The sequence below is a fragment of the Bos javanicus genome, chromosome 7 (genome assembly GCF_032452875.1).
Source record: "Bos javanicus breed banteng chromosome 7, ARS-OSU_banteng_1.0, whole genome shotgun sequence".
Lineage (NCBI taxonomy): Eukaryota > Metazoa > Chordata > Mammalia > Artiodactyla > Bovidae > Bos > Bos javanicus.
In genome coordinates, this window is record NC_083874.1 from 65,548,497 (window position 1) to 65,574,863 (window position 26,367).

General features: G+C 46.3%; 2 protein-coding genes across 2 annotated transcripts in view; one reads left to right on the forward strand and one right to left on the reverse strand.

Moving 5' to 3' along the window:
• Nucleotides 1–9,686, forward strand: part of LARP1 (La ribonucleoprotein 1, translational regulator) — a 61,463-nt gene extending 51,777 nt beyond the window's left edge. Inside the window, exons 15-19 of the mRNA XM_061424136.1 lie at nucleotides 406–557; nucleotides 2,750–2,894; nucleotides 4,477–4,586; nucleotides 4,733–4,860; nucleotides 6,370–9,686. Of these exons, the coding sequence (XP_061280120.1) occupies nucleotides 406–557; nucleotides 2,750–2,894; nucleotides 4,477–4,586; nucleotides 4,733–4,860; nucleotides 6,370–6,573 (739 nt within the window). The 3' untranslated portion in view covers nucleotides 6,574–9,686. The remainder of the gene's footprint in view (nucleotides 1–405; nucleotides 558–2,749; nucleotides 2,895–4,476; nucleotides 4,587–4,732; nucleotides 4,861–6,369) is intronic.
• Nucleotides 9,687–10,897: 1,211 nt separating this feature from the next.
• Nucleotides 10,898–26,367, reverse strand: part of FAXDC2 (fatty acid hydroxylase domain containing 2) — a 28,134-nt gene continuing 12,664 nt past the window's right edge. Inside the window, 9 exon segments of the mRNA XM_061424856.1 lie at nucleotides 10,898–12,763; nucleotides 13,519–13,561; nucleotides 13,564–13,681; nucleotides 14,288–14,328; nucleotides 14,331–14,395; nucleotides 14,541–14,664; nucleotides 19,545–19,691; nucleotides 25,136–25,239; nucleotides 25,371–25,462. Of these exon segments, the coding sequence (XP_061280840.1) occupies nucleotides 12,607–12,763; nucleotides 13,519–13,561; nucleotides 13,564–13,681; nucleotides 14,288–14,328; nucleotides 14,331–14,395; nucleotides 14,541–14,664; nucleotides 19,545–19,691; nucleotides 25,136–25,239; nucleotides 25,371–25,462 (891 nt within the window). The 3' untranslated portion in view covers nucleotides 10,898–12,606.

Genomic DNA, 26,367 nt, shown 5'->3' on the forward strand with positions numbered 1-26,367 from the left:
TGGTTTTACAAAAAATATGGATGGGTTAACCCATTACAGCTCGTTAAGGAAAGTTAAATGTTAACATGGGATAAATAAACAGCTAAAAGCTCAGGTTTGGGCATTGTACAGATCTGAGATGTTAAATATTAGCTCTGTGACAGGGCAAGACTCCTAGTCTCTGTGAGCCCCAATGTCCTCACTGTTAAAAAAACATCCAAAGGTTGGTTGAGTAAGTGAGACCCATGGATATAATAAGTGAGATCCATGCATATAGTTCATTAAGGGTCTAGTACAGTAGCTGGGCTTCTTTGTTACACTGAGAGGCTGAATGTTGAAGGCTGGAAGGAACCAGAGGGACCCCTCCTATCTGATGGTTGGCTTCTCTGGGGAACCTGGTGACATTCTGTTTCATGGTCTCTGCAGCTCCAGTCCCTCAGAAGGCACGCCTGCAGTTGGCAGCTATGGCTGTACCCCTCAGTCGCTGCCCAAGTTCCAACATCCTTCCCACGAGCTGCTCAAGGAAAACGGCTTCACACAACACGTCTACCACAAGTATCGTAGGCGCTGCCTTAATGGTAAGAAGCACAGAGGGAGAGGGTGGAGCTTCCTGGGCCACTACTGAGATCCAGAGTAAGGGCTGGTGGAGCAGGTGACTATTCTCTAGCCTCAGAGCAAGAAGTGACATAACATTATAGCAGGAAGGACTGAAGTTAGTTATAGAATATAGGAGGCAAAGAGGATCTGGTGCTTAGAATATTCCTGTTCCTTGATTTTTCTCTGTTGATATTAAAAAAAAAACCAGGATTTTTCTTTCCTGTTTCTGGTGAAACCATCAATGTTACAAACAAATATGCATGAGACAGCATATATTCTCCAGAAAGATGATGACCTGTGGACCAAATGCAGCCAGCAACCTGTCTTTGTATGGCCCTAGAGCTAAGAACAGTTTTTGTTTTAACATTTTTAAGTAGGGGTGGGGAGGGTGAGACTTTATGACAGAGACCATATGTGACCTGCAAAGCCTAAAATATTTACTCTGTAGCTCCTTAGAGAAAAAAAGATGGCTAACCCCTACTCTAGATGAGAATGTAAGGAGAGAGCCTCTCTGGACACTCGCATGTTTCCTTTTGTCACAAAAGGAGATAACCTTTTAACTGTAGGTTTCTCTTGGGTTGTCTCTAAAGATGCTCAGAGCATCTGTGAAATACAGTTCACACACTATATGATTCACCTATTTGAAGCATACAAACTCAGTGGCTTTTAATATATTTGAGTTGTATATCCATCACCAGATCCATTTTAGAACATTTTCGTTACCTTAGAAGTAAGCCCTGTGCCCCTTACTAGTCATTCCCCCTCCCTGCCCCTCCCCAACTCCTCCCAGACCTACACAACCACCATCTGCTCTGTCTCTCTGGATTTGACTTCATGAACGTGGGCTCCTGTAACACGTGGTCCTTTGTGACTGGCTTCTTTCCTTTCGCGTATAATTTCAAGGTTCATTTATGTTGTACCGTGTATCAGTACTTAATGCCTTTTTATTATCAAACAACATTCCACTGTGGATGATACTACCTTTTGTTTATCCATTCATCAGTTGATGGACAAAATTTCTGCTTTGTCTTTTCATGAGTAATGCTACTTTGAACATTCCTGTACATGTTTTTGTGTGGACATAGGTTTTCATTTATCTTGAGTGGAACAGTGGAATTCCCAGGTCATATAATAGGGTAGTTTTGTGTAACCTTTTGAGGAACTGCTGCAAGACTGTTTGCTTCAGTAGCGGCATCATGTTATATCGCTCACAGCAGTGTATGAGGGTTCTGGTTTCTCCGTATCGTCCTGACACTATCATCTTCCTTTTGAGTATAGCCGTCCTAGTGGGTGTGTGATGATATCCTGTCATGGTTTTGATTTTATTTGATATGGTTTTGATAGCTAATAATGTTGAGCATTTTTTCATATGCTTAATGGCCATTTGTATATCTTCTTGGGAGAAATGTCGATTCATATCCTTTGTCTGTATTTTAACTGAATTACTTGTCTTTGTTATTAAGGTGTAATAAGTTTTTCTAAGTCCCTTATCAGATAACATAATTTGCAAACATTTTTCCCATCCTGTGGGTTGTCTTTTCACCTTGTTTGTTGATCATGTCCTTTGAAGTACAAAGGTTCTTAATTTTTAAATGATACCAGATTTAAAAAAATTTTATCTGTTGTTTCTTGTTCTTTGGTGTTGTGTGTGTGTGTATATATTTTAAAATTTTTAATTGGAAGATAATTGCTTTACAATATTGTGTTGGTTTCTGTCATACATCAACATGAATCAGCCATAGGTATATATATGTCTCCTCCCTCTTGAACCGCCCTCGCATGTACCATTTTTACTTAATATTGTAGGACTCCTAAAATAATCGGTAACAATGATATGATGAATATAATTTGTTGAGTGCATGGATTACTTATTTGTGCTTTTCCTGGTTCTAACTACACTGAGAGCAGTGATATTTGAGGTGGAGAGGTAGACCAGGATGCCTGCTTCAGAAGCAGATGCCACCTACTTCTGGGGGTGCTCATGCCCCATGCCCAGCAGCAGGGCCTGCTGCAGAATAGTCAGTCCTCAGTGAATACCCCCCCGGAGACTTAACGGTGATGAGCAAAGGAACTGGGAGGAGAAAGGACTGATGTCTTTGAGCCACAGGATCATTTGTCCCCCACAGCACAGGCAGCCTGGCTCTAAATTACATCTTTCCTCTTCCTCCTTCAGAGCGAAAACGCTTGGGCATTGGCCAGTCTCAGGAGATGAACACTCTCTTCCGCTTCTGGTCCTTCTTCCTCAGAGATCACTTCAACAAAAAGATGTATGAGGAATTCAAGCAGTTGGCTCTGGAGGATGCCAAAGAAGGCTACAGGTGAGTGAGATTGGGGTGAAGACTCGGTGCTTGAGAGATGGTGAGAGGGTATCTTTGTTGGGTCTGCTTCCAGAACTGTGATAGGAAGTCCATTGTGTATATATTTCATGTACTTTATTAAAAAAAACTAGTACTTTTGAATAAGTAATATATTCAAAATTCAAAGAAGTCGTCAGGTTATATATAGTGAGAAGTCTTCCTCATCCTAGTTTTCTGGCCATCTAGTTCCTTTCCCCACAGGCAGCCAGTATTGTTAGAATCTTGTGAGTTCTTTCGAAAAATACTTTGCTTATGTAAGCAAGGACAGACGTGTGTAGTCTCCCCCCGCCTCCCAACATGCACACCTCTTTGGTTTTTTTTTTTTTTTAATGGCTTATATGGTCTTACTGTTTAGATGTACAGTATAATTTATTTCAGTAGTCTCCTATTAATAGATACTTCAATTACTTTTAATGTTTTGCTATTAAAAAAAAAAAACTAGAGGGACACTTTTCCCAAGTAAAATCTTTTCTCTGTGAAGAATTTGAAAAGGACAAATGTTTAAAGAAGCTGGGGGAAAACATCCTTCAGTCCAGAGACAACCAGTGTTAATGTTCTGCCATATTTATGAATTCAGGTCATAAAGGAATGCTTTTTTTAATACGTTCTTCATCATTTATAAGCATGAGCATTTCTCCATGTTGTTAAAATACTTAACCTTTTTGCCATCTTAAAAAAGTTTTATGCTTTTGGCTGAAAGTTTAGAAAATAGAGATAAGATCATTTGAAAATCCTACCTCCCAAAGATAACCCATGTCAGTGTATTTAACATCATATTCTGTGCCCTGCCAGACTTTGTGTGCATGTGTAGATTTAAAATTTACTTACTTGTTTACAAAATATGTTTGTCTACCTATAACACTTTGAAACATATCTTTTCTACTTTATAATGTATTGTTAATATCTCCTGAAGTATCCATCAGTGTATACTTAAATTATAATTTTAAATAGATTGTATTATTCTGTTGTACAGTTACCACGATTTTTCTTAATCACTTTTCTAAGACTTAAGTTTTTCAAAAGAATGCTGCTATGAACAATTTTGGTACATCTATAAAATCTAAATCTGTATTTTTGGTCATTTCCCTGTATACGTTGCTAGAATTGAAATTTCTGAGTCCAGTGAGTGAATAGGTGATCTGATTGCCATGGTCAAATGGCTTTGCAGAGAACTTATGCTGGTGATTGACAAAATTTGCTTAGGGAACAGACAACAAATAGCTTATGTTTGTGGAACATAAAGTCTCTGTTACAACTACTCTCTGCTCTAGCAGCAGAAAGTAACCAGTGATACTTCATAGGCAAATAGGTGTGGGCAAAAGGCTGTTGTTCATTTGGCCCAAGTTTGCTGACCCTTGGCGAACGTTTAATGCTGGACTCATTTAGACTAGCATTAATTGCCAGCCTTCTCAGAGAACACTTAGCATTTTCTCAGTAATCCATGTATTTTAAACGGTTTCATAGTTCATCTATCATCCAGATGCATTTCCTATTTACAGATAAAGAAACTGTTCTGATTTCACTGACTTGTGTTCTCCTACAGATATGGTTTAGAGTGCCTTTTTCGATACTACAGTTATGGCCTGGAAAAGAAGTTCCGGCTGGACATATTTAAGGACTTTCAGGAGGAAACCGTGAAGGACTACGAAGCAGGTAAGAGTCAGAGTTGGGACTCTGAGCCCTGGTCATCTGTCTTCTCGGCCCCTGGGCTTGTCTGTATCACATCATATCCCCTTCTCCCGAGCCTCTCTATTAACTTCTCAGCAGCCAAGCTTCTTTCTACCTGTCTTCCCCTGCAGGTCAGCTGTATGGGCTAGAAAAGTTCTGGGCCTTCTTGAAATATTCCAAAGCCAAAAATTTGGACATTGACCCCAAACTTCAAGAATACCTCGGCAAATTCCGACGTCTCGAAGACTTCCGAGTGGATGTGAGTGGATGTCTCTCATCTTTCCCACCCTGATTGTCTTAGAAAGAAAACTGAACCAGAGATCTGGATACCTGGGTTTTGATCCCAGCTGGGCCACTAGCACAGGGATCCTTCTTGTCCCTTTTGGGCCTTAAGTTTCTTAAACAGAAGGTGTGAGAAGTGGGCAGTGAAGGCTCATGGGAGGGTTTGCGATCACTTCCCACCCCCTTTTCCATAGTGGATGTGGCTAAACCATCATAATGCCCTTTCTGTCTTATCTCCATCCCTCTTTGCTGCTATACCGTATTTAGAGGTGATCAGGATGAGTACCCTAGGTAAATGTTCTTATTCTTTCTGGGAGAGGTCAGTTCCAACCCCAGAACTTGATAAAGTATGTCTAGTTCTTCCCTGCTCCTCCCACTCCTTGGCACAGTGACTCAACAGTGACATCCAGTGGTGGGTCAAAGTTATGACTACTGGTTCCTCTTCTGTCCTGAGTGTATCAGGGATTCCAGAGATAAGTAAAACTTTTTCCTTCAAAGTGTTTATAATGTAGTAGGGATATGCCAGTCGTCTTACTCCCTTGAAACCTTTTAGCAAAAGGGCAAACAGAAGTAAGTAATAGTCTTCACATACTTAAAAATTTTGACTTTATTGTGTGTCAGACACTGCTTTGACCTTTTTAAACCTTTATAAAGTGAAGCAGGCAGGGTTCTTGTTGTCATCACTATAGCAGTGGATGATCAGGAGCCCATGGCCAGCCAGTGAGATAGTGGCAGCACTGCTCAGGTGTCCTGACAAAAAGATAGGTCCGTTCTCTTCCATCCTTAGTCCGGACTTCCTCCTTTGGGGGCTGGAGGCGGGCAGAGGGGTGCATGTGCAGAGAATAGGGAGACCTGTTGGGAGCAGAGCAAAAAGGGCTCAGCTTTGGCTCCCAGAAAGGGGCAAGGTGACCTTGGGGTTACAGGACCTCTGGCAGTGGTGAGGCTAGACTGGATCCCAGTCTGACTCTTAAGATCAGTGTCCTTTTTAGAGCCATGAAGCAGTCCCCAGCAGTCTCTGGGCCTTCTGAATGGAGGCATGTCAGCGTATTGCATGCCACGTTCCATGTACCATCTCCTGAGCAGCCGCCACTTCCCAGAAGGGGAGCGGAAAGATGTATGGATAAAGGCCTGGGCTTCAGTGCTGGATAGGCCTGTTTCAGATTTTGTCCTTACCAGTTAAAAATTCTGGACCCCTTGGCAGCAAATTATTTTTCTGTGCTTCGCTGTCTTCATCTGTGAAATTAGATGGTCAGGTCTACATCAAAGAGTGGTGTAGACCCCATGAGTAAATGTACATAAATCAGCACAGGGTTTGGCATCTTGGCATGGAGATGTGCTTAATAAAACTAGTGACTAGTTTTAGGGTTATAAACCCATTTATCATCTACACTGGGAGGTAGGAAGTAGGGGGTCTCTGAATAGCTCTGGCGAGGGAGGTGGTGTGGGTAGTGCTCCCTAATCACCTGCGACTCCCTCCTTGTTACAGCCCCCCATGGGTGAGGAGGGCAACCACAAGCGACACCCAGCGGCAGCAGGAGGTGGCAGCGGCGAGGGCAGGAAACGGTGCCCCTCCCAGTCTTCCAGCAGACCCACCACCAGCCAGCCCCCCACACCACCCACTGGCCAGCCTGTCCGGGAAGATGCCAAATGGACAAGCCAGCACTCGGATGCACAGACTTTGGGAAAGTGAAAAGCCCTTTAGCCCTGGGGTTTTTGGGGGAGAAGGGATGGAGGGAGTAGGTGAGCGTCTATGGGGGTGCCCAGTCCCAGGAGAGAGGGGACAGAGAAGGGACAGGCCTGTAGTCATTAGGATGGGCCTTCGTGCTGAGTAGCAATGTGTATACCATTTGGGCTATCAGAGGTACCCCTGGGCAGGAGCCTCCACACACCCCCTTCCCTCTTCTCTCTCCATGACTCTTCTTCACATCCTAGCTTCTTCTAAGAGGGGGAGGGTAAGGGGGAAATTTTTTATATATATATATATATATATCAAGTTTTAAATTATTGATAGTTCGTCTGGATTACCAAAATCACTCTGTAGCCCTGCCCGCGGCTGGTAGGCCGCAACCCTGGTCCCCATCCACAGCTGCCTCCTGCTCTCCCTCAAGCCAACTATGCAGCCCATGAAAAGGCCCTGTGGGCCCCATTGCCCAGCACTGTTTCATAGAAGGCTCTGGCAGCGTCCCTGGGCCCTACAAGCACCAGCCCCTTGATTATCTGGGGCTTTGCCATCGCCATGTTCTCTTCCTGCTGTCCCCATTACACCCTTCTGCCATCTTCTGGGAGGAGGAAACCAAAGGATCTAGAAGTGGGGCGAGGGAAGGTTTCAGCCTCTCTCCATCCCCCTCTCCCCATGCCCCTTACTCCAGCCCAGAGAGACGCTGCTCATACCAGAAAAGACTATTGAAAGATGATTTATTTTATTTTTCTCTGACCTTTCCATCCTTGGGAAAATGAAAAAAAAAAGACAAAATCGACCATAAAAGACCAAAAAAACCCCATCAGAAAACCCCCACCTAATCCACAGAAAGTGATGTCTTTCCCCTACTCTTGGAATTTTTTTGTTTTGTTCTTGGAAATAGTATTTTTTTAAAAGTTGCCTTATTGTGGAGTGGGAATCTGAATACTCAAATGCCTGTTTTCCTCCGTGGAGTCAACTTGAAGAGCTCCCACCTTCTCTGGATGTGCCTGGGCTGGATTGGTTAGAATCTGTCTCTTGACTGAGTTGCATGTACAGCACCTCCTGCCTCTAGGCAAGAGAGTTGGGAGTGGCTCAGATCAGAGCCGTGCCCAAAATATCCCCGCTGTTGCGTCATTTGAAGCTGACACCCTGTGTCCACACGCTGCTGCCACTGTCGTGTCGTCGCTCTGCTTGCTGTTCCTCTCACCAGGCTCCGTCCTGTCGTGACGCCCTTCATCCTACCTTCGGAACCCCAAGGCCAAGTTTGCTTCAGATTGTTGGAGGACAGCACTGGCCTGGATCTGGGACACACTGTCCTCAGCCTGACCGTCTTCCCCCACCTCAGAGGGGAAAGGTGAACACTTGGCAGCCGAGGCTTGGAAACATTGCTTGTGTTCCCTCGATCGATCTCTGAGACCTCCAGGAGGCTTTGTCTCTTAAAAGGTGGAGAAAGACGCTGTTCTCCTCCTGTGGGCCGGGTGGGTTTCTCCATCTTGCATCACCCCTCTGCAAGCCATCCCTGCCCACCTTCCAGTTGACCCTGCCTAGGAACAAGTGATGAGGAGGCTTGAGGGCATGGGGAATCCTGCCAGTTGGAGAAGCCCCATGGCCAGAAGGTATATGTGGACATAGAGTATGCCTGTCTTCACTTCTCCAGCCACTGACTGCTTGTCTTGGGCTGTGGATGATTAGTGCAATGGCCGGTCTCCTGGCAGCCGCAGCTAGGGACGGTAACCCGTGACTGGCCTTCACAGACTGGGCTGGGGGCTGGGCGTGGGCATGATGACACACTCACCCTGGGATGGTGTTGGTCATGCGCTCACACTCTCAGCCCTTTTCAACTGCTTCCTCTGTTGGGCCCTAAATTTGGGAGTAGGGGCCAGTATCTCAGGCTGGCAAGGGCTTGTTTTCTGTCTTGGGCACCTCATTGCTGTGCCACCCCCGCCCACCCCCAGTCTCTACCCTCCCAGTATGGGGAAGCCCATCTCCATTCCTGTGAGCTGGTTGTCTCGAAAGCCGAGATGAGTGTCTGGTCTGTGCTCTGACAGTGGAGTCTGAGGCCTCTCCCTGCCCAGCCCGGTGCCTGCCCCATGATGTACCACACACCGGACACTTGGACCCCCTCCTTCCTTTAATCGCCCCTTTTCCTTTGGGTTGCTCGGCCCTGTACTGTTGCAGCACCATAGTAACCTCAGTGTTTGTCCTCTGCTGGGTTTGGGGTCACAAGGAAGCCTTGGGGGTATGGGCTGTTCTCTAGAGTTTACTCTCAGGCCAGGGGGCTGCCATCCTCTCCCTGATCCTCCCCACAGACACCCCAGAAAGAAGAAGCCCCTTTGGGGTGGGGAGGTGAGGACTTCATCTCAATACAGGCTGGGGATGGGGGGGGTGCTTTTTTTCTTCCTTTTTTTTCCTTTTTTTTTTGTGTGACATGTTTGGAGTTAATGTTGCAAAGAGTAGTTTACATCTTCACTTTCTGAAGACACTTGAATTTAGGACCGATGTATCTGTGACAAGCATGCCAGGAGTGGCAAAGGACATCAGGGCTTGCCACTTCACACCCACCATCCTCCATGGGGATCCAAGATCTGAGTCAGAAGCAACAGCCTGCCCCAATCCTTCTGTTCATCCTGTACCTTTCTGAGATGGGTCCACGCCAACATGACCTTTGGGCCTCAAACATCAGAGGTCTGTGTACCTCAGGTCTGCTAAGGGGCAGGTTTCTCCCGCTGTCTCCTGAACCTGGGAGGAAAGGCACTCCGGGTAGAGAGGGGCTGCCCGACGCTGCCACAGCCTGGACCCCGTGGGCTCAGAGCCCAGTGAGGAGCCCCCATGTCAAAGTTGTTAAGTTTTGTTCTGTTCTATTGTAGTTCTTCTCTCCCCTTTCCTGGTGATTGATTTTACGAAAGAAAGCTGCTCAGAAAGCCCTGGCAGTGGGAGGAGGGGCAAAGAAGACAACTAGTTAGGGAGGGGGGCTGGTTTTTTGCCAAAAGCCTGAGTAGAGTGGTCTGGATCACCCTCCTGAATGGGACCCCCAAGTATCTCGTGTGTGAGGGTCCCAGGGTTTGCCCCAGCCCCACCCTCTCCTTCAGCCACATTGATGGTAGAGGCAGAGAAGATCAGAACATACAGCCCATTCTGACTGGAGAGGAAAACTTGTCATCTGGCTTTGCGGAGAAGGTTCCACCTTATGCTCATAGTACATTATCTTTACCATGTGCTAGGATATCACATTTACAAGGAAAAAAAAATGTAAAATACTTGAATGAGCTTGTATTATAACATTAATATTATTGAGAGTATCTGCTTTTCAGGCTGAAGTGATTCATTCATTATTCTAGTCCTGCTTTAGTCGTTTGTAATTTGTGGTAATTATGCTTTTCTTTTTAATACAAAAAAAATGTATAAAAATAAAAACTTGAAAAGGCAAAAAAAAAGCAGCCTGGCTGGTCTCCCATGAAGGGGTATGGCTATTGGATGTGTTGCGTAGAGCCTGGTTCACGTTCTGACCTCAAATCCGTGGGAACCTGCCCTCGCTTGTGCACCTGGAACCTCTCCAGGGCGCTTTCCTGACAGTGTCTGAGGCTCCTGGCGCGCTCAGGTGCTTCCTCGGGTCTGGAGAACTATGTGTCTTGAGCTCATGTCTCTGCCTTGTGTCTGAGGGCGGGGGAGCTATAGTCAGTGCCACAGACAAGAGTACTCCCCAGTCCAGAAGCTGGAATTCCAGGATTTCATGCACTTGCTGTGGCTTGGCATTGTATCAGGACACAGCCAGGAACATAGAAGTTGCTGTGGTTCCTCGCTGAGCACACTTCCCTATGGACTGGACAGGAGGAGCAGCACTCTGGCCCAACGGAATCCAGATCAGCCCTGGATACGCCTGGGAAGGAAAGACAAGCACCCCCACCACGACTGGTCCCCAGGCTGCTGACCCATGAGGCTGGGCACCAGCAGTAGTGACCAGATGCCAGTCTGGCTGTAGTGTGTACTGACAAAACTAAAACTGGGCGTTATTCACTAATAGCTTTTAAGTGTCCCGGGCCTGGCACGTCAGCATCCCTTCACAAATGGTTTTCCAGACAGTTCGCCTTGTGTCGGGAGAGCAGGGACTTTAATACCACCGATGGCCTGCAGGGGGCAGAGGTGAGTCCAGGAGACACCAGCCAGGGCTTCTGCAGGCCTCTCTGGAAGAGGAACTGCACTTCTGTTGCCTGCTGGGAACACTGAAGGAGGTTGGGGGGCTGGGAGGGCCGAGTGTTCCTTGTGCTGCTGTGACTCCCACATGCCATGAGGTCATGATGCCAGAACAACTCAGAACAGAAGTATCCACTGCAGGTCAAAGGAGACCAGTTTATTTCTCATGCTTTTCCTTTCACATTTTCTGGTGGGAAGGTTGAGACTTCAGCCTTTGATGGAACCTATTTGGTAACCAGTCTGAGGGCCAGCCCAAACACCTGCCCAAGAAACGGTGAGACATGAGGCCCTTCATCCCTCTGCAGCCTGACACTACCTCCAGGCTACAGACCTGAAAGGGAGGAAGACCTCCATTCTTCCTTTTTCTACACACTCCTCACTCTGGACCCTCGCTAAGTTCACTGAAAATGGGCTGCTCTCCAGTCGTCTATTTGTAGCATGGATTGTGGGTGTGGGCTAGCAGCCGTGAGCACGCACAGCTCCGATGCTCCAGAAGCTGTATACCACCAGATAAAGGTGCCCGGTCCCAGGGAGGAGTTGGGGCCCAACCAGGCCCCAGGGGGTCGCTGCCTGGTAAGTTGGTTGGCCTCCCGGGCGGGTCCTCTGGATCTGGCCCATAGGAAGAGGTCCTCTTTGATAGTCCTGCCTGGAGAGGCCTTCTCAGACATGGAAGTATTTCATAAAACTACAGCAGGTGGTTATTCTAGAGAGGAGAACTGAAAGTTCAGGAAAATACTGGACTTTGGGAACTGATAATGGTGGCCTTTCAAGTAGGAGTGGTCTTCACCTTGATCTTGGGAGCCACGGGGTTCTGGACAATGACTGCCCTGGGAACCCAGGGTGGGGGTGGCTTCCACCTGGGCAGCTCTGTGGTTTCATTGTAGACAGGTCTCATCAGAAAAGGCATTGCTGCTAAAATTATCCTGTGAAAAGGGTGCTGAAACAACTGGTTCATCATTTGGGTGGAAATGAAGATTTTATCCACTGTTCAGATGTGTACTTGCTGCCTTATTGGAGGAAGAGGGTGCTAGCCTTTTGGTCCTTTATACAGGGGATACTAGGGTGCCTCGGTTGGGTGTCCTCCAAGGTCAGCACTCTGACCCTTCCCTCTGTGGTTACAAGGGCCCCAGCTGAGCAGGGCCACAGGCTTTGGCCTTTGAGTCTGTGAGTGGCTGAAGGTGTTAGGGTAACCTCTGCACCTCTTTATATTTCAATTATCCTGGGAGAAGCTATGTGACTTATTTTTCTTTTCAGAGGAGGCTGAGGTCCAGTTGCAGTGGGCTGAGTTGAATGGGGCGTTTGTGTGTGTGTAATGGGAACTTGATCCCAGAACTGTTGCCAGGGTGTCCTAACCCTGTCCTGAGTAGGGTATGAGAGAGGCTTTAGGGGACAGGAAGGGACAAAGCAGCATCTGGTTCCCTCATCCCCTGGTGCCAGGAGCAAGGATGGCTGCAGGCTCACAGCTCCCTGCCACCTTGTCATTCTGTATTCTGCCAGGGCCACCAAGGGATCATGTGGGGTGCCTGTCCCCTTCCATTGGAGAGGACCATTGGACTCCCCAGGAACCCTCTCCAGTAGCTTCTTCCCTCTGGCTGGCCTGCATTCTGGGAAGATGTATTTTTTCCTTCCTTCTGTGAATGCTTGGACCCATTGTGGATAACAGGAGCAGTTGGGGGAGCCCTAGTCTCTGTGGCTCTGCTTTTCCAGGAAGCTGATCTTCCCCTGCCCTTGTAGGGTCATCATCAGTGTGTGTGGCTGAAGGAGCAAGATGTTAGATGTGAGTAGGAGTCCTCGGGCATAGCAGAGGACTGTCTGCTGAGGGGATGACCAGTGTGGAACTACAGCTGTTTCTTAGTCCATCATCTTCGGAGGATCAGGGATGCTCTCAGAGACTGGGGTGAAGCCCAGCAGGATCATGTGTCTCTTGTAGGCCTTGATCTGCTTAAACACAGTGTCAGTCCCATGGAGGTAGTCCAGCATCCCCAGAGCCGCATAGCACTGGTCGACCCTGGAGGAGACGAGAGGGTGCTGAAGGCTGGTGTGCTCATGTCCATTCCACCTGTGCCCACCTGAGCCTTCCTGCCCCACACCTGTCCCCACCGTGCCCACCACCTGCTTCTGAGTTACCTGAGTGGGTGTGCACAGATTGCTGGGCCCCTCCAGAGTGAAAATCGATGCTTTTCCTTTGAAAAGTTCTCTCTCTGATTTGATGCACACAAGTCAGAACCTCCAGCAGAGCCTGCTTGTTGAGGTAGGTTCTGGAATCCATCAGATTCCCCTGGAACACTTACTAAATGCAATTGCCAGGCCCTGTTTCCCCAGAGGCTTTGATTCTGTGTATCTGAAGTGGAACCCCAGAGCCTGCATTTGAAAAAAGCATCTCAGGTGATTTCTGATGCAGGAGGGTCCTGGACCACACTGCTGAGACTGGAGGCTTTCAGAAAGCGCACAGCTCCCCTTGAATTACCTGCAGGAATTGTATGCATACATGCATTTTTCTGGTAGTGCCCATAGCTTACGCTATACACTCATGGGGTCCAGGTGTAAGTGGAGCTTAAACAGTGCCAAGGAAGATCCAGTGTCAGAACCAAAATGGCAAGATGATCTGGGTCCCACGATGGTGGTTATTGTGCTGACCCCAGACGCCTCTCCCTCCACTAGACCCACATTTACACTGAGACACCAGTGTCTGCTGTCAGGAGCTCCAGAAATAAAGGTGAGTGTTAACTGCCCAGAGACCCAAAGTGGGGAGAGGTGCCTTACTTTTGATGGTGGTAGTCATGGAATTCAGGTGAAGGCAAGAAAGTAGGTGGTAGCCACAGTGGGAGATCATGGTGAAGATGAAGGCCAAGGAAATCCACATGGTGATGGAGGACAAGTGGGAGCCCATTACTATTGGACCCAGTATTGCCAGCAGCATATTGATCTGCAAGGAGAGAGCTGTCTGAAGGGGGGCCTGAGGGGAGGAAGGGAACCAAGGTAGATGTCCCCTTCCCCCAGAGTGGTACCAGGAAGACTTCCTGACTCAGATCTGGGGAAGATGAATGAATTTCTGGACCTTAATTTATTGTAGTCCTTCAGCTTTCCTGGTGGCTCAGACCATAAAGAATCCGCCTGCAAAGCAGGAGACCTAGGGTTGATACCTGGGTTGGGAAGATCTCCTGGAGAAGGGAATTCCATGGACAAAGGAGCCTGGCAGGCTACAATCCATGGGGTCGCAAAGAGCTGGACACAACTGAGCGAATTTCAAGCAACTTTCAAGTTTTTAAGCTTGAAACCTAGGACAAGGTATTAACTGTTTGAACCTCAACTTCCTCATTATCAGAATGGTTGTTTCTAAATGCTTGTTGGGAGGACTAAATGAGATAACTCACATTAGGCATCTGGCTTTTCCTTGGATATGCCAGCATAAATGGTAGCTGTGGAAGGGGCAGAAGAAAGAAACTCCCAGTGCGGTCCCATTTTGCGCAGGAGACCTTAGCTTAAGGAAGGGGACTGGGGCCCTCTGCCCTCTCCTCTGGGGAAGCCGAACTCTACTCACCACATGTTCAATAGGCTGGACAGATAGGTTGGAGCAATGGGTACTGTCCACTCATGTTTCTTATGGATTTTCTTATAGAGTTTTGGGTGGTGAAGGAGTCTAGAAAGATAGTTACCAGTTCATAATTTGCCAGCCTCCCTCTCCCCATCCCTGATCAGAACTTGAGAAAGCAAAGGTAAAAACTGGGGTTACATACAAGGAGCAAAGTTGAAAACACACTGAAATGGCACCCAGAGAGACCTGCCTTTGAGTTTTTGTGGTGCATAATTTGGGGAGGGTGACGTAGCCTGTCTCTGCCTCAGTTGTATGAGCTGCAAAGTGGATGATGGCCAGAAAAGATTCCATAGGGGAGTGAATGGGAAACTGCCCTGCCGCAGGCATAAACGGGAGTTCCAGACACTCCTGGGTTGTCTTGGGTTGTCAGCTATGGAGCAGAGTGGTCTTCCTGTTACCTAGATAACAAGAGGCTTTCCAGACCAGGTGGTGGTGTCCCATCCCCACAACTCCAAGGAGGCCTTGTTTCCTGGGTGCTAGGAGTAATGTCTGGCTGGAGCTGGCAGCCCCCGAGTGCGGACCAGCTCAGCGGGGAGCCACCTGGACATGCCCTGCTTTTGGAAAGTCCCCTCCCCCAGCCTGAGTGTCTGTCTGAACTTGCCTGCTGCTTCCTCCTTCTACAACTTCCACCACTGTCCTCCCCGTTTCTCGCCCGGGCCCAACCCCATGTATTCACACAGGCACCTTGGGGAGCGTGGAGAAGGCGGTCAGCCTGACTCCTTAAGCCTTTTGGCCCCTGGTCATCCAGGGAGGCTTGACCAGGGTCAGGTGCAGAGATCGAGGTGATGGGCCTCCTCATGTGGTCTAGCCTCGCTTCACCAGGCCCAAGTGAAGAAGGATGTGAGTCAGAGAGCTGCAATCTGGCCTCTTGACCAACTTGTATAAGTGGGTCTTCCTGGTGTTCAGGGTGGTAGTCACCCTCAGTGACAGGATGTCACCCTCAGTGACCTCGGCTCAGGATGGGGGCCTGCCTGAGCGTTCTCCCAGGTCACTGTGGAGAGCTGGCCCCACATGCTCACACCCCATTGGGCCTCTATGCTGCAGCCAACCTTTCCTTGGGGACCAGTCACCCCCTTTCTTTTCATGCAATCTAGTCTCACTGCCTCAGGCCCCAGTGAAGAAGGAGCCAGGGAGCTGCTATCTGGCCTCTTGACCAACTTGTTGGTCAAGGAATGGCCAGGGAATGGCCCCATGACCACAGGTCACTTGCTGGTCCTAATGAACTGGTTTGGGGGTGTCAGAAAGGATTTCTTTCTGAGAAATTTCTGCAATCTGGAGGTGTATTGCCCCAAGGCAAGGCCAGGTTCAGAGTGGTCCTTATACTTCAGGCCTGGCTCTCTGGCTTCTCCAAGCTCTGTGTGTATTGAGGGACCAGAATTCAGTCTCTAAACCTTCAGTTTCATGCCATGGCAAAGCCAAGTCTGGCCAGGCTCATTTCAGATTACCTATAGAGGAAGTAAAACACCTCTTCTGGCAACCTCGACCAAAAGGAGAGTGTGATGTATGATCACTCATTCATTCAAATGATATTTATTGAATACTTTCTATGTTCCTGGCAGTGTTTTGTGTGCTGGGAAGAAAACAGTGAACAAAACAAATTCCTGCCCTCACTGAACTTATATGCTTACCATTTTAAATAGAATGATCAGGGTAAACTTCATTGATGGTGAGATTTGAACAAATGATGAAGAGGAAACGTTTATGGAGGGGGAGTGTGTTCGGGTAAAGGGAAGAGCTGGAAGAAGGCTCTAAGGCGGCACACTCCTGGCATCTTTGGCTGGATAGGAGTGAGCAGTGGGGTGAGGAGTGTGGAAGGTGAGGTCAAGAGCTGGGGAGGAGCCAGTGCATAAGGGCCCCTGAAGCCACGCTGAGGACTTGGACTTTTACTCCAAGAGAAGTAGATGTCATCCCGAGGTTGTGAGCCGAGAAGTGACAGCATGTACAGGGTTACTCTGGCTGCTGTGTTGGGAATAGACAGTAGGAGACCAAGAACAGAAATGGAGAGGCTAATTAGAATTGCAAAAATACACACATGAGAGGATGGTGGTGCAGACCAGGGAGGTGGCAATGGAGGTGGTGAGAAGTGGTTGGATTCTGGAGGTTTCCTGATAGACTGGATGTGGAGTGTGAGGGAAAGAACATTCTCAAGAGTGACTCCAAGGCTTTGGGTGTGAGAAGCTGCCCAATTCAGATGGGGGAGGCTGTGGGGAGCAAAGACTTTGGAGGGAGCAGAAGTTCAGAAATGGTCTGTAGATCATGTTGGATTGGAGATGTCTATGAGGCAGGTGGATATTTGATCCTGGATCAGGAGAGAGTCTGGGTTTGAGAGATAAATGTGTGTGAGCTGTCAGAGTTTAGGCGCTATTTAAAATCATGACACTGAAGAGATGAGGACAGAGGAGAGCAAGGCTGAGCCCTGCGTGTCAACATTAAGAGGCTGGGGAGATTAGGCTGAGGTGGGACCAGAAAGCAGACTGTGAAGGGATAAACTATGAGGCTGGAGGGCAGAGCAGGGCCTTGGGAGCCAGTATAAGAAGCTGCAACAGGGTGGCAATGAGCAACTGTGAAAACAGTCCTATTAGGGCTAATGAGACAAGCCTGTGACAGGGACACTGGCAACCTGTACATTTCTGAAGGAGCCATGGAGGTTAAGGCTGATGGAAGGAAGTTTCTAGCTAGAGTAGGTGAGACGATAGTTTTGTGTTTATTTGTACGAGGTACAGGCTGAAGGATTTAGAGTTTTATGATGTCTTGGTTTCAAACCAAAAAATTATAGATGCATAGATATTTATATTTTTATATATAGCAAAAGCACACATTTTGAACTGTTTAAGATTGGTGAATCTAGGTGGTGGGTAAATGAGTGATCAGGGTACTACCTTTTCACCTTCCGTATATGTGTTTTCCATTCTTCATAGTGTGAAATGATGGGGAATAAGAGTAGACAGAGGAACTGGAAACTGTAGAGACAACTCTGCAAAGAGGACCAAAAATATGAGTGGGAGTGTGTATGGGAGAGGGAGGTAACAGTTTTGAGTCTGGTTTGGTTTTTAAGCTGGGATAAATTATAGCAGGTTTGTGATAAAGCAGAGAGTAAGAGAGCATACGCTAATAAAGTAATGCTCAAAATTCTCCAAGCCAGCAATACGTGATCTGTGAACTTTCAGATGTTCAAGCTGGTTTTACAAAAGGCAGAGGAAACAGAGATCAAATTGCCAACATCCACTGGATCGTCAAAAAAGCAAGAGAGTTCCAGAAAAACATCTATTTCTGCTTTATTGACTATGCCAAACCCTTTGACTGTGTGGATCACAATAAACTGTGGAAAATTCTGAAAGAGATGGGAATACCAGACCACCTGACCTGCCTCTTGAGAAATCTGTATGCAGGTCAGGAAACAACAGTTAGAACTGGACATGGAACAACAGACTGGTTCCAAATAAGAAAAGGAGTATGTCAAGGCTGTATATTGTCACTCTGCTTATTTAACTTCTATGCAGAGTACATCATGAGAAACGCTGGGCTGGATGAACCACAGCTGGAATCAAGATTGTTGGGAGAAATATCAATAACCTCAGATATGCAGATGACACCACCCTTATGGCAGAAATGGAAGAACTAAAGAGCCTCTTGATGAAAGTGAAAGAGGAGAGTGAAAAAGTTGGCTTAAAGCTCAACATTCAGAAAACAAAGATCATGGCATCTGGTCCCATCACTTCATGGCAAATAGATGGGGAGACAGTGGCTGGCTTTATTTTTCTGGGCTCCAAAATTACTGCAGATGGTGATTGCAGCCATGAAATTAAAAGATACTTACTCCTTCGAAAGTTACAACCAACCTAGACAGCATATTAAAAAGCAGAGACAGTAGTTTGCCAACAAAGGTCCGTCAAGTCAAGGCTATGGTTTTTTCAGTAGTCATGTATGGATGTGAGAGTTGGACTAGAAAGAAAGCTGACTCCTGAAGAATTGATGCTTTTGAACTGTGGTGTTGGAGAAGACTCTTGAGAGTCCCTTGGACTGCAAGGAGATCCAATCAGTCCATCCTAAAGGAGATCAGTCCTGGATGTTCATTGAAAGGACTGATGCTGAAGCTGAAACTCCAGTACTTTGGCCACCTGATGCAAAGAGCTGACTTACTTGAAAAGACCCTGATGCTGGGAAAGATTGAGGGCAGGAGAAGAAGGGGACGACAGAGGATGAGATGGTTGGATGGCATCACCGACTCAATGGACATGAGTTTGGGTAAACTCTGGGAGTTGGTGATGGACAGGGAGGCCTGGCCTGCTGCAGCTCATGGGGTCGCAAAGAGTCGGACATGACTGAGCGACTGAACTGAACTGAACTGAAGAGAGCAGGAGAGGAAAAATTAAAAGAATGCAAGAAAGAGAAAGAATAATTGCTGGAGTAAACAAGAGGTGGTGGCTGCAGTGTACAGATGGTAGAGGAACAGCTGGAGGAGGAAGAAGGAGAGACTACATGCTGCCTCAGGTGGACAGGGAGAGCACGCGTGCAGTTGCTCCCCGCAGGCTACAGTGGTGTGAGGCTGTGAAGGGTCTCTTCTACTTGAAGGCAAAGCCATAATCTAGGAGGATGTGTTGAGGATTTGAAGAAGGAGGAGAAACATTAACTAGCTATCCTGTCCAGAAGAGAGGGAGGGTAAGCAGAGCATGGACTGGTCTTATAAAATCTGGTAGCTCTGTTCAATTGGTTGAATGAAATAATCGGGAAGGAGTCCCTGCTTAAAAAACAACCACACGCACACAGACAGAATTAATGATGGTGGGGTTATCCATTGTTTCCGCAGCTGTGTCCTTCCCAAACAAGGCCAACTGATATCTGTCGGCGTCTGCCATTGCTGTCCCTGACCCCGTGGGTAAGGGGAGACCTGCCTGACTTCTCTGGGGCTTGGTCAGTGCTGGACTGAGACAGTCATTTCTGTTCCTAAAATGCTGACCCAGGTGTCAAGGGCCAGAACAGGCAGGTGTAGAGCCAAGTCTAGGGGTCAGGAGACCAGACATGAGTCTTAACTGGCTGGCTCTGAGATTTGAGACATATTATGTACTCTCTCTAAGCTTCTAATCTGGGGGAGCCTTTTACAGAAGCGCTGGGCTCGCACTGGCCATGCTCTGTCCAGGGCTGGCTAGCAGAGTTTGGAGGTCGCAGCTTCAGCCCCTGCTCTCTGTGCTCCAGCCTGCAGAAGCTGCAGCAACACTTACACGGCCATTGTTGTCGACATGAATTCGGTAGCGGGAGATGAAGTTAGGCTTTCCAGTCACGTCCAACACCAGGAGAAGTCCACCGAGGGTCCGGTAGACCAGAAGAGGCACTTGGGTGACACCTAAAGTTAGGAAGCAGAAGGAAAACATCAGGGCAACTTCAGGAGCTGGCAGGGTAAGTATTGCCTGAACACACGCTTGGTGGTTACTGAGGTTACACTGTGGGCAAGCCCAGGGCTGGGGCCCTGCTTTTAGTCTTCAGGGGACAAGCCTGCTCTGGAAACTGTCATGGGTCACTTAAGGAGTGTCTCTATTTCTTTCCTTAGCTGTAGTACAGGGGCAATAGACTTCGCGGTGGTTTGAGACAGAACAACAAAACATTATAAGATATGTGATGCACTCCACATAGAAATGACTTTGGGTTGACTTTTGGCTATCTGCCCTCTGAGCCCGAAGAATAGCCGAGGAAGGGAGGAGCAGGGGGAGACCAGTTCAGCTCATGAGGGGCAGTCAGGTCCCCCAGTCCTCATGAGCCTATGATGCCATGAGCAGAGGGAGCTCAGGTGTCCAGTGGGCGTTTTGCAAAGTGGAAAACCCAACTCTGAGGGGCTCCTTGGTTAAACAGTCTTCACACCCTGCCCTCTTAGAGAGTCAGGGTCCAGACCAGTGTGGTAACAGCTCTAATATTTCCTGTTTGACTTTGTTAAACTCAGCCTTTCCCAGGCTTTTCTGTATCCAGTACTGTTTTCTCAGATAGCTCAGAAGAGGATGGCCATATGTCCCTGTCTGCCCAGGACAGTTTCAATATACATCTATGATTCCAGCATCATTCTTAATAACCGCTCCTTTACTCTCACGCATGGCCCGTCCGGATGATACCTGGTATGGCCTCCCCCGAACCCCATTAACCCCCTACAGAAATGCTGTTGTCCTGCAGGGTGCTTTAGAAAATGCCGATCAACACAAGTTTAGATAGAGCTCTTGGTCCGCATCCCACTTTTCCATGAAGTCACTCCAAATATCTCTGATCTCCTCCAGTGAACAAATCAGCACTTTATCCAGCCCAAGTGCCAGTTATCCAGGTGACATCACAGTGTTACCTAACTCTTGTGCTGTTAGCTGTATTTTTCCTTGATTTGCTGCCTCCTCTACTTTCAGTATCCCAGGGAGCAAGGGTGTTTTTCTCCGTTCTCCGTCTCTTCCTTCCATCCTCCTTTAGTAGCCTTGTTGCTCCATCAGGCACCATGGCTTGTGCCAGTTGATACCTGGAAAGTATTTGGCTAACACGATGGGGAAATGTGACTGGCATAAAGGTCCTCAAGGCAGTTTGGCCCTTAGGCCTAGTGGGCCGTCCATTGAGGTGCCTGCCTACCTGTTCATCCAAGGGCTCCTTGAGGAATACAGAGTGAAAATCGCAAGAGGTGTCTTGAGCATTTTTTTCAGCTCTAACTTGTCAAATTGCAAATATTTTTTCTGTCTTGTATTTGCTTATCACTACCTATCACAGATGATAGGTAGTTTCCCCATCATCGTAACAGAAACATAAAATGTTTTCCCACCACTCTCCCCATGTACATTTGTAATTTGCGTTGTTTTTTTCAGTGAGTCCTTAAGATTCCGTTAACCCATCATGTTTAATATTTAGCCCATTTTCAGTTTTCTTTCTGAAGAAAACAGTCTTCAGAAACATGAAACATTTTATTTATCTCTACATTTGCTTTGTGAAATTGACACATTTTTATCTCCCCTTCTAGGCTGTGACATAGTTTTGGTTGAGGTTTGTTTTGTAGTTATTTTATTCCAGTCAGACTGTGACATAATTTGAATCGGGTAGCTAGAGTATATTAATACTTTATCTTAAATTTTTCTATATCCTACTTATGAGTTTGGCACAAAGTCACTTAAAAGTACTATTTGATTGAATGCATGTATAATTGAGGACAGTCACTATTGTAGGTAATGCTGTTACAGATATCTATCTTAAAACAGCTTTTTCTTCTACTCTGTTTCCTTAGGACTCTTTAGAGCCAGTGGCACTGTCAGTAAATATTTGCTGATTGAACACATGCTGTCAGGCCCCAAGAGCTAGGTTGCATCAGCCCCAAGGACATAGCCTCACATGAGACACAGCAGCCCTCTGTCCTTGTGAACCTGACGTCTGGAAGCTGGAGTACTGCTCTCACATGCTTTCGTTCACACATAAACTTTTTTTTTAAATTTTTCTATTTTTGTGCATGTGGGAGATGTCTCAAGATCTTTTTTTTAAATTTATTTTTAATTGAAGGATAATTGCTTTACAGTATTGTGTTTTCTGCCAAACATCACCATGAATCAGTCAGAGGTTTACCTATGTTCCTTCCTTCCCGAACCTCCCTCCCACCCCCCTCCCCATCCCGCACCCCTTGCAAGTTACAGAGCTGTGGTTTGAGTTCCCTGAGTAATACAGCAAATTCCCATTGGTATCTATTTCACAAATGGTAATGTATGTTTACATGTTACTCACTCCATACATCCTACCCTCTCCTTCCTGCCCACTTCCATGTGCATAAGTCTGTTCTCTTTGTCTTTGTGTCCTCTGCCACCCTGCAAATAATTTATTTCATCAGTACCATCTTTCCGGATCCCATATATATGCGTTAGTATACAATATTTATTTTTCTCTTTCTTACTTACTTCACTCTGTATAATAGGCTCTAGGATCATCCACTTCACTAGAACTGACTCAAATGTGTTCCTTATTATGGCTGAGTAAATAGATGGGGAAACAGTGGAAACAGTGTCAGACTTTATTTTTGGGGGCTCCAAAATCACTGCAGATGGTGACTGCAGCCATGAAATTAAAAGACGCTTACTCCTTGGAAGGAAAGTTATGTCCAACCTAGATAGCATATTCAAAAGCAGAGACATTACTTTGCCAACAAAGGTCCGTTTAGTCAAGGCTATGGTTTTTCCTGTGGTCATGTATGGATGTGAGAGTTGGACTGTGAAGAAGGCTGAAAGCTGAAGAATTGATGCTTTTGAACTGTTGTGTTGAAGACTCTTGAGAATCCCTTGGACTGCAAGGAGATCCAACCAGTCCATTCTGAAGGAGATCAGCCCTGGGATTTCTTTGGAAGGAATGATGCTAAAGCTGAAACTCCAGTACTTTGGCCACCTCATGCAAAGAGTTGACTCATTGGAAAAGACTCTGATGCTGGGAGGGATTGAGGGCAGGAGGAGAAGGGGACAACAGAGGATGAGATGACTGGATGGCATCACTGACTCGATGGACGTGAGTCTGAGTGAACTCCGGGAGTTTGTGATGGACAGGGAGGCCTGGCGTAATGCGATTCATGGGGTCGCAAAGAGTCGACTGAGCGACTGAACTGAACTGAACATTCCATTGTATATAATCACCACACCTTTCTTATCCATTCATCTGTCAATGGACATCTAGATTGCTTCCATGTCATAGGTATTGTAAACAGTGGTGTAATGAACATTGGCATACATGTGTCTTTTAAGTTTTCGTCTCCTCAGGGTATATGCCTAGTAGTGGGATTGCTGGGTCATATGGATGGTTTTATTCCTACTGTTTTAAGGAATCTTCATACTGTTTTCCATAGTGGCTGTATCAATTTACATTTCCACCAACAGTACAAGAGGGTTCCCTTTTCTCCACACCTTCTCCAGCATTTATTATTTGTAGATTTTTTTAAGGTCCATAATTTTTTATTTTTTTATGTTTTCATTCATCTTCCCTCTTTATTGAATTTTGATCATCTTTGTTTTAGGATGATGATGGTCATTCTGACCAGTGTGGGGTGATATCTCACTGTGGTTTTGATTTGCATTTCCCTAATAATAAGCAATGTTGAGCGTCTTTTCCTGTGTTTGTTAGCCATCTGTATGTCTTCTTGGAGAAATGTCTGTTTAGGTCTGTTGTCCACTTTTTGACTGGGTTGTTTGTCTTTCTGGTATTGACTTGTATGAGCTGTCTGTATATTTTGGAAATTAATCTTTTATCAGTTGTTTCATTTACTATTATTTTCTCCCATTCTGAGGGTTGTCTTTTCACCTTGTTTATAGTTTCCTTTGCTGTGCAAAAGCTTTTAAATTTAATTAGGCCCCACTTGTTTATTTTTGTTTTTATTTCCATTACTCTAGGAGGTGGGTCATAGAGGATTTTGCTGTGATTTATGTCATAGGGTGTTCTGCCTATGCTTTCCTCTAAGAGTTTTATAGTTTCTGGTCTTACAGTTAGGTCTTTAATCCATTTTTAATTTATCTTTGTGTATGGTGTCATTCTTTTACACATAGCTGTCCAGTTTTTCCAGCAGCACTTATTAAAGAGACTATCTTTGCCCCATTGTATATTCTTGCCTCCTTTGTCAAAAATAAGCTACCTGTAGGTGCATGGGTTTATTTCTGGATATATTTATTTCACGGGTATATTTATTTATATCCTGTTCCATTGGTCTATATTTCTGTTTTTGTGCCAGGACCATACTATCTCAATGACTGTAGTTTTGTAGTATAGTCTGAAGTCAGGAAGGTTGATTTCACCAGCTCCATTCTTCTTTCTCAAAATTGCTTTGGCTATTCAGGGTCTTTTATGTTTCCATATGAATTGTGAGATTTTTTAAATTCTAGTTCTGTGAAAAATGCCATTGGTAATTTGATAGGGATCACATAGAATCTGTAAATTACATTTGGTAGTAGAGTCATTTTCACAATATTGATTCTTCCTACCTAGGAACATGGAATATCTCTTCATATGTTTATATTGTCTTTGGTTTCTTTCATCAGTGTCTTATAGTTTTCTGAATACAGCTCTTTTGTCTTTTTGTGTGGGGTTCCCTGGTGGCTCAGAAGGCAAAGAATCTGCCTGCAAAGCAGGAGACCTGGATTCAATCCTTGGGGTTGGAAGATCCCCTGGAGAAGGAAATGGCAACCCACTCCAGTAATGCCTGGAGAATTCCATGGACAGAGGAGCCTGGCAGGCTACAGTCCATGTGATCACAAAGAGTCAGACACGACTGAACAACTTAGGTAGGTTGATTCCTAGGTATTTTTTATTCTTTTTGTTGCAGTGTGAATGGGATTGATTCCTTAATTTCTCTTTCTGATTTTTCATTGTTAATATATAGGAATGCAAGAGATTTCTGAGTATTGATTTTTATATCCTGCAACTTTGCTAAATTCACTGATTAGCTCTAGTAATTTTCTGATAGAATCTTTAGGGTTTTCTGTGTATAGTATCATGTCATCTGCAAACAATGAGAGTTTTACTTTTTTCCAATCTGGATTCCTTTTATTTCTTTTTAAATTGTTTTTTATTCCTTTCATTTCTTTTTCCTCTCTGTTTGACATAGCTAGGGGGATGTCTCAAGTTCTTTTTTTTCAAGTTCCTTAAACATCCACTCAAGATTGCCCACAAATTTAGTACTCTTTGGGATTACCACTGTCTTTAGGTCCTCTTTCCTTAGTGTAATAAACTGAGAGGTCTCAGAGTAGAGAACAAAACAAACAGAATTAAGCTATAACCCGTACCCAAACCCTAAGGGCTGGTGTCTGGGAATCTTACCTAGAATGTAGAGGAGCCACTCCTTCCCTTCAAATGTAGACAGCAGCCTCTCCCACTGGGCTTGCCAAAAGTAGCAGGAAGCACCCCAAAATCTCTGAAGATACCTTGAAAGAAAACTCATTCATGTTTCTGCGTGAAGACTGGTGGGTGGACAGCTCCTGAATCCATGCTCTGCCCGCAGACCTCCACCGCAAGGCCCCCAGATCCTGAATTAGAGCCGGCCGAGCAGACTCACCCTATGACGCAGTTCCAGTGGACCATCAACAAGAGAAGGCTGGAGCCCAGGATGAAAGCCGTCCTCCTCATGGAGCCCCAGATGTGTCCCTCCTAGGGGACGACAAGAAAATGTCAGGCCCTAACCAGACTCCTGCCTTCCCAGGCGGCTCATTGCTGAAGCCTGGCAGGAGTGACGGGCCATCAAGTTCTCAGTCATGCCAGCATGGCATATCTGCTGACCTTTCCCAGCTTCCACAGGAGACTCTTCCTTGTCAAGAGCTCTCAGGCTTGTGTGGAGGTGAGCATGAAAGTTAGAGTTTAAGGGTTGAGGGAAGGAAGAGTGCACACCTGCCCCAGAGAATCTAGCAGGCAGTTTTGTCACCTAGATAATGACAGATGAACCTTCCAAGAGCCATGGGATTTCATGACCAGTCCTCATGTTGAACAGAGATGCAGATTTTCTATACATGGCAATCACCTGGGAGCTTTTAAAAAATCACAGTATGCAGTCTCCTTTCCAGATCAGTTACATAAGAATCTCTGGGATGGAGCATGGGCTGCCCTGTTTTTAAAGCTCCCCATTGAAATCCAGTGGGCAGCAAGGCTGGGACGGCCATCACAGAGGGATCTGCAGGATCTTTGATGAGGCCAGGGGACTTCACTGTGTTCCCCAGCCAGGCCTGCTTTCCAGTGCCCATCACTCTTTTGTCCTTGAAGAAAAGAGTAAACAAACACATTTTCTGACTTGTAAGAAGTCCTCTGCCTCCCATAGACACAAGCCTGGGCTGCCAGCTTATGTCTGAGGCTGATAAGAGGCTTCCTGGGGAAAGAATAGGCACTGGCCATCACTGGGTGGTCCTGACATGTTCTCCAGAAGCCTAAAACATCAAAGGTAGCAACCCTGATGGTAAAACAGGAAGGTCCAGTCTTGTAGAAGGAAATCCCTGGTGTGTCACCAATTTCCACAATACCTTGCACAGGGATGACAAATGTCCATTACAGTTTATGTTTATAAG